General features: G+C 41.0%; 1 protein-coding gene across 1 annotated transcript in view; it reads right to left on the reverse strand.

Moving 5' to 3' along the window:
• SULT6B1 (sulfotransferase family 6B member 1) overlaps positions 1–4,097 on the reverse strand; it is a 153,943-nt gene extending 149,846 nt beyond the window's left edge. Inside the window, 5 exon segments of the mRNA XM_042021976.1 lie at positions 2,107–2,186; positions 3,053–3,070; positions 3,073–3,208; positions 3,495–3,589; positions 4,049–4,097. Of these exon segments, the coding sequence (XP_041877910.1) occupies positions 2,107–2,186; positions 3,053–3,070; positions 3,073–3,208; positions 3,495–3,589; positions 4,049–4,097 (378 nt within the window).
• Positions 4,098–8,529: the final 4,432 nt, after the last annotated feature.

The raw sequence follows: 8,529 nt of genomic DNA on the forward strand, positions 1-8,529 counted from the left end.
TCCCTTTTCATTATAAATCCATTTGGCATCCTTTATAACAGTCAGCCTGCCCCCAGAAAAAATTATTTGATGTTCCTGTAGATGTCATATGTGCCCTGTGCTTTTACAGCACTTCTATTGTAATTCAACATTAATTATCTTTCCAATTAATGTACTGCATAATGCTGCAATATAAAATGTTCACATTTTGCAAATAAGAAAATTGAGCTCAGCTCTGTTTGCTTTGATCCCATTTTACTGTTATTATAATTCAGTACCAGAATTCTTTTCCTTCTTGGTTGGGTTATTGACACCCTGAACACACACAAGGGAGCTATCGTCTCCATAGAAAAGATACAGTTATTCTTTTCTTTTCCAAGAGAAGACCTCCAATTTCTTTTTCAATACCATTTAGATATACTTTCCTGCCTTATGATTGTTACTGAATAGCTCATAGGGAAAACTGAGGTGACAGAAGTACTAATAGAACAGCATTTACCAGTTACCATAAATGTAGGCATCAAAAATACCTACAACTGCTAGAAAATGGTAAGTGTGAAGCAGATTATAAATACAGAAAAAAAGGCGATATCAAAACTGTGGTGAGAGAATGGAAAATACCCACTTATTTAGAAATGATCCAACGTATTCCTTAAAGGTTGTGTGTCAAAAATACCATTCCAAGTTTTACTGCAGAGTACCATAATAAAAAACACAAAAGCTAAAATATACAGAGAGTATAACATATAGAAATGCAAAATACATATACAAAATTGCTTCCTATATTTATGATGGAAAGAATATATGGTGAGTGTCCACAATGAGGAACTTAATTTTTCTTTTTTTTTTGGTTTAGCTGCTGTCAATAGCTGCAATCTTTGCAGGCTACTGGATTTGACCTCCAATGCCACCATCTCAAAGCACCTCACAGTTCTTTTTCATCCTGAATGTGCTGAAGTCTTTGAAGAAGGTACAAATTCTCCCTTTCTCCAGTGACATTAGGTCTAGATTTCTTCCCTGCCACCCCACCACATCATTTTTAACAGAACCAAACCTCCATTTCCAGCGATCTCACACTATCAAAGGAAAAAAAACAATACCGCTGAAACAGAGAGAAAATTTTCACCATTGAGTTCCTTTACTTTTTTCTTACCTTGATCAGCACACAGAAAGGAGCAAAATGCGACTACAAGACTTTCTGGAACTTCATTTTACACTATGAACTTAGAAATTAAAATTATATATGAATCCCATGAACTTAGAAATTAAGAATCAAAATGACATTTCAAAAGTGCTTTAAAATCCTCTTGGAAAATCACTTCCAACCTACTGAATATATTTCCAATTATTTCATCAGGTTTAATTACTGCATATATATTCCACACAGGATTTTACTGTTGTAGTGCTAGGTTTGGTTTAGCAAGCTGCAGCTTTCCCTGAGAGCTCAGCAGAGCTGCTTAGGGCAGTGTGACCATTGCTGCCCTCCCGCAGTCCATTTTGGGACGGCTCCGCGGTTTTGCTCCGGCAGCTCTCAGCTCTACAACACAGTGACGGCGAAGGAGGCCAGAAGGGTCTCCCCATGAGGGCTTCAGAGCACTTTTAATGGTTACATCTTGTCCCAGGGACCCCCCGAGGCAGAGAGACCCCGTGATCCGGGCGCAGGGGGTTTTGTCAGGGGCTCGGGGACGGTACATGGGCAGGGTTGGGGTACAGGAACCGATAGGGAGAGCCTGAGGGAGTGGCCAGGGCTGGGGGCAAGGAACAGGGGGAACAATGTGGGATAGGAAAAGCAGTGGGTAAACCACATTCTACTGGGAAAAAGAAATCAAAGCTAAAAATCAGTCTTAGAAACAGAGAATGCCAAAGCTCTACAGGTCATTTAAGAGAGCCCAGTGGCCCCAATGATACTAACTGCACAAGCAAGGTAAATTGTGTAAATTAAGCCAGCCGAAACAGGTTTGCACATTGCATGGATATTCAAAATTTTTTAAGTGGATGTTGTCCTGGCTTCTGTTTTATTTCATGGAAGCGAATGAAAAAGCCTGAACATTAGTGGGTTTTTTCTGTAAAGGATGTTCAGGCCTTGCAATACACATCATATTTAAACTTCACCCCCAGCTTAGTTACTTGTAAGCACACCATGAATTTGGCAGCCAGTTTCTGGTTCCGAGCTTCAGCGAAAACATTCTTCCAGTCTCCAAAAATACCTTGAATATAAAGAAGAGGAAATTATTATCCCTGACTCTAAGGACCAAAGAGTATAATTTAAAACAAAAGACTAACTTTTCTCTCTTATCATATTTTAGAATAGTACTTCTTTTTTCCTTTAAGAAAAAATATCTGACAGAAGAATACACACATTTGCTTTATGTTTGGTGTCTTCAATAGAATGTGAACATAAAGCAACCACAGGAAGTTACTGGTCTGCCTTCAGGGCTCTGGCATGTGCCTTGTACAGCTGCAGAAGACTAGAAAAGGTGACCAGAAGCTGTGAAACCAACCCAGAAAGCTCAAAAGTGTGGCTTTTAACTGCACAAGCTTAGTGTGCTGCAATCAGACACTGCTCTGGACGCATTCTATAGCTGCATTCTACCTTTAATCTAAATTTTGGAGAGCCCACAGTTGGAGGTTGTCTGAGGTTCTAGCCTCATCCATGGCTAAAAGACACAGATCAATCTGTGGAGTGTCTGGATTCCATGAGCTGGCTGTGGTCCATAGGCAGTCCCAAGGGTTATTTAGAAAACCCAAGATTTGTGGAGGCACTCAGTCTACAGGCAATCCCCAGTAGTCACAGAAGCCATAATAAAACTCTTCTTTGTTTTAGCTGATGCTTAGTGCATACCACAACAGAGGGTGTGCTACCTGTAGAGCAGTTCTGCTAATCATATTATACAGGGCTTTACTGACTGGTATTGGCCCTTGGGGTGAAATCAGTTGACAGATTCCTGTTTCTTAAACAACACCCAGCCTTGAAAATGATACATAAATATTAATCATCTATTGATCCAAATTCCTGTCTGCCCAAGACAAAGAGCTCCTATTCACCACTCTGGCAAAACACAAACAAATTTACCTTTATGGAAAAGAATGAGCCAACAGCACCATGAGTCTCCTGAGCTTTAACACTCACTGGCTGGAAAGTGTCCCTTTCTGCAATGGCCTGGATCTGCTCAGCTGTTGGGGACAATCCAAAGAATTCAGCTATTTGCTTTACACTGGCAGTCAGGTTCTGAAAGCAGTACAGTGAAAGTGAGACATGCAATATGCTTCCTCTAAAAAAGGGAGTTACCCACATGGGATGTGCATTGCCATCACCTACTAATTTAATTCACTGTTTTCTGTGTTACATTTCTGTTTTCTGGAGCTCTGCTTTTGTATAGCCAGACTCAACTTGTCACTAAAATCGACTTGATTTTGTTCTTTCAAAAACCTGTGCCATTTCCTCTTAATTTCAGCAGATTTCAAGGAATGGGCTCAGATGTGTTTTGGCTGTCAGTAAACAGCATCTGCTTTACCCCTTTCAGGTCTTCATATATTACGACCATAGTATTCTTATCCTCAGTGTGTTTGTTCCAGGTGAGTGCAGGATCAAAACAGGATCCCCAGCCAACTGTAAAGAAGAGAAAAAAGCATTGGTGTGACCTTTGTTTCTAACTGGGTACTTTTTTTCTGTACAACTGAAGGATTGCCTTCTGTTGCCTGTCAGTTACATCAGTGCAGAAAAAAAGAACAGCCTGCCCTTTCCACGGTACTGTCTGTACCAGAGAATGACAGAGGCTTCCTCTGAACTTTTGTAGGTAAAGTTTCCACACGTAAACATGAGTCTCACTGTGTGTTTCCCTTCTGTGACGACACTGTCATGTAAACATCTCTTAACAGACAAAGCCTGACATCAGCCTAAATCTAAAATATGGGTTGCTAAGGAGGTCTTTGGCCTAATGTGGAGAAACAGTAAAGAAACAAACAGCCATTTCATTAACACTTTGAACCTGCAGCATTTCCTCCAACGTTAAGTGGCAGAATGCCAATGATCCAATGCCATTGTCCAGCTGCCATGCAATTCCCTCACCCTTTATTGGAAGAGCAAAATACCCGGAAGCAAAGCATCTTTTGGACATTCTCCCCTTCTGGCATTCAGCTGCCTCCTTTATCGTGACGTATGGCCATCAGGAAATTAATTACGGCACAGCTGTATTCCCACTGGCCCCATTCAGTTGTTTTCCCACTAGCCCCATTCAATGTTTTCTGTTGCTTTTTCAGCTACAATCAGTATCTGTAACAATACAGATCTGTCATGAATCCTGAGAAGAACTCATCCCTGGAGCTGTAACTGGGGACGCTTGACACATTGTTATGGAAATGGAAAAATTAAACAGCTGTATCTTTAGGGTTTCAAAACAACACTACTAACTGGAGTGGGAGAAAGAGGTCAACAATTTTAGATCACTGATCTACCCTGGCAACCAAAGTGGGAGTATAACCAAACATTCTGCAACCAATAACACACTGGGAGCTATATAATATTTTATTGATAAAGACATTCAGAACAAAATTACAACATGATCATAATAAGGACCTTATCACCACCTATAAGGTTGTTTTATATCAGGATGCAATTGTAGAAAGAAGTAACTGGAAAGATTGTAAAATAGTCATTGAATACCATCCCATAACTACCTAGGACCCGGGAAATAGTAAGGAACCATTTGCCAACCTCCTGCCAGGAAAAGCGCCTTTAGAAAACCACAGCTGTTACAATCATCTCTCATTTTTCAAAGTACGGCAACAATTTTCTTGAAATCCTTAAGAGACTGTAATCCTCAGAGAAGCATAAACACTTCTGAAAACACATTATACACATTAAATATTTTTGCCAGATAAGTTATATGTTTTCCTGCCTCGTGCAGGAAAAAATAACAATAATACATGGAAAAATTCTCTATCCCTCAACCAATTATTCGTTTCATCTGTGATACATCTTGGAAGTGCTAAGTATCTGCCACTGTTCAATGACCAAGTACCAGAAACACTGAAGTTTTAACCCCATGACTCTTTGCAAGAAGACAGCCAATGTCCCAGAGACACTGCTGCCACATTCATTCCCAGCAGGGTCGCGCATAGAAAAGAGTTACATAAAAAAGGAAATCGTGACACTCCAGCAATTTCAGAGCACTGCAAGAGCTCCACAGATGTCCTTGCTTGTGTCAACTCCAACACCCCTGAGGCTACTGTAAATTGTAAGGGGTGCTAAGAGAGCCCAAGCATCGTGAGACTCCCACTGTCTCCAAGTGTTTTCCCTCAGTGCCACCTCCTTGGGTGCAAACAAAGGACATTGACCCAGAACTAGTCTTGCACACTGATACTGTCAGAGAGATGACGCTTGTTCTTGGAAAAAGAAAAAACCCACCTTACCTTTTTCCTTGAAAATAGACTTGGGGAGGCAATCAAAATTCAGATGTGTTAACAAAATCCTTGTAAGTGGAATCTAGTTTATCCTCTTCAGAATTAAATAGAACCAGAAGAGAGAACAGGTTTTTTTACAAGGGTGCAGCAATGATTTGTGAGAGTTGCCTGTGTGAAAGAGCCCCTAATCAAAAGGCATTAGTCATCAAAAATTATTTTCTTTCCCCTCTCAGGAGAAATAGTCTTACTTGCTGCATGACTTCATTTTAATAATTTTTGTGCAGGAGTGCAGAAGAGAGAAAAAAACAGTTTTAAATGGTTTGACAGTTTCTTTTCACTAACCTGATATTTACTTGGATCTCCACATTCAATAAAATTAGTTCTGTGCTTACATGTATACTCTGGATAGTTGTAAATATCAAATCACTTAAAATCTAGATAAGCCATTTCATACCTGCACCAAGAAACCCAGAGAACAAAAAAAATATCAGAGGTTTAAATAGGATGACAGAGCCTTCTCACTACGAAGCTTAATTCAGCATAATAGTCATCAAAAGACAACACCAGGGGACTAAAATGATTATAAACAAAATAATGTTTTCCATTAATGACATCCTCAGCAGCTGCTTAAATGTGACTCACTAATAACTGGAGGCACAACTGACTCAACAATTCATTCAACATTTTTTTAATATATTCATAACTTAGTCAGTGATAGATAATAAAGGGAGCTTTCCTGTCTTTTACAGAGAGACTCACGGGAAGATTCTGGGTAGGAGAAGGAAGGAATTAACAAGAAACTCTGCTCATTCTGCTGAGGGAAGTGTCTGCCTCTGCTGCCCTGGATCAAGGGCAAAGTGGAGTCTTATTCGATGTCACTGCCAGTGCATGTCCTCAGCTGTGCCTGCAGCTGTCTCCGTAAAGCACGTGCCAGAACAAGTGCTAGAAGAGCTCTTACGCCAGACACCTGCATCCCTCCCCACCCCTCACCCTTTGGAAGGCATCTTGCAGTACAGCCTCCCCCATGATGCATCCCATTCCAGCATGAGCCTGTGGCCAGCTCCTGAAGCTGCACTGTGGAGCCAGCTTCCCCAAGGCTTCCATGACTCACATTTGCCCCAGTGCTGCTCTACCGATGGCTGTCAGGACAGAGCAAAGGACCAGTGTGTTCACCTTGACCCACAGCACCCTCACCATGTCCTTGTGGGGAAGCGCCTGGAAGGCTTCCCACAGGATTCACCGAGATGGAGCTGTGGAGCTGCCACTGCCTCCTGTAGTGAGTCCCCTGTGAATCCAGCTGCCAGATGCATTAACATGGAAACACAGTGCAAACAGCTTTAACCTCGTGCTTTTTGTGGAAAGTTATTCCCAGAAAGGAATAAATTCCACCCTATTTTATATAAAGGGCCTCAGGATGCTTGGGTGGAAGCAGCTGATATATGTCATTTATATAGTAATGTATGTATAACACGTACACATTATACAATGTCTTATAATACGTATCATTTATATACTACCTAACATCATGTTTCTATATAAGACGTTGTATGATGGATATCATTTATACCACTCTCCCATTTATGTACAAATCCATGCTCACATCTGCCTAGATGTGCACAAAGGCAAATTTCATTTTAACAAAAAGCTACAATTGAGAAACCTAAAATTCCTAATCTCTAAATTCCCTACTGGCTTCTCAACCATATGAGCCATACCTGGGAACTGCTGATTCCTAAAGCTCCACTGTCTTTAATCCCTACTTCATAGTAGTCCTTTGCATCAGTTTTTCTCTCTACCACACACACCTGAGTTGGGGGAAACCTTAAGTACAGTGAGACTTTACTGTCATTTAACCTTCATAATACTTAATAACTAAAAAGAATGAGGATAATATTACAGCTTTAAGAAACAAAGCTTTTGAATGGCCTCAATATGAGTTCCTTCATCAAGCATGTTCATGACCATCTAAGCACGGCTAATGCCAAAGAGTTTGAGCCCTGCATGTAAAACACCCGAGAAGTTGGAAGCCAGATACCAGGGCCCCGTGGTTCAAGAGGGAAAGAGACCTGCAGAGAAATTTTTATTTCTGCCTGGTGATATTACCGCAGGCCTGGTTCCTACGGTATATCACCATGTCCCGCAGCTATAGGGAGGAGGAGGAGAAGATCCAGCAGGCAGGAATTGTGCAGCAAGATTGATTTATTTAATTATTTTACAAACTCTTTTATAGACTTTTTTCTTCATAGTCTAATTGGACAAAGGACCAGCCACCCCTTGGGGGTGATTGGCCAAAATCCTAAAACATCCATTATCAAAATATTTTCTACTATACCATAAACAAGACTTTCCAAGGTTGCAGGTGGCTTGGTTGTTTACATTCCCTGCTACCTCTTCTGTGAGAGAGAAAAGTTTCTCACGGACTTAGAAAAATAACAAGAAGATCCTCACTAACAGCATTTTTGTACCTACATGGTGACACTATGGCTTAGTGGGTCCGAGTGTCACATCAAGGGGCATTAGGAGCCCAGCAATTTCTACTTTCAGACTGGGGCAGGTCATCTTTCCTTTTCATTCTTTTTCCACTTGTCTTGCCATTTTTCACCATGATTTGCAAGCTATAGGAAATTAGGGCAAGAAATCTATTTAGCAAAGTTTTAAAATGTAAAAGTAAACATCCAAATGGGAAAAAAATTCCAAAATATTTACCTGCAGATTGTAACCATGCTGCACTGCACCAATGCATCATTTTCTCTCCCTCCTGCTTTCCCATTTCTTCTGTGAAACCTTCCATACAGGCTTTTCCACCAGAGTGCCTGCCAGGTAACAAGGTGCTGCATTCCTCAGCAAACTGTGGGGAGCTGTGTACCCCCTTTCCTACTGAACAACTAGCAGGGGTCTTTAGTTAAATTTTCCCCTGCTGAGCAACCACAAACTGTCCGATCTCAACAGTGTGAGATTTCTTTTCTTTTTTTATCTACTCATCCTTTGCCCTGAGCAGGAGAGGTTTACTGAGTTACTAAACTGCAGAGAAAACCAGTATCACGTCTCCACACCTAAACTCTTCCAAATTCCGTGAGAAATAAAAGCAAGTGCCAAGACATGACAAACAGCCTCTGTGTAGGGTCCAGCAGGAGTCTGGACCCAAAC

Source organism: Corvus kubaryi, unplaced genomic scaffold (assembly GCF_017639235.1).
Source record: "Corvus kubaryi isolate FWS band 111438036 unplaced genomic scaffold, C.kubaryi_AGA036_p1.0 37184, whole genome shotgun sequence".
NCBI lineage: Eukaryota > Metazoa > Chordata > Aves > Passeriformes > Corvidae > Corvus > Corvus kubaryi.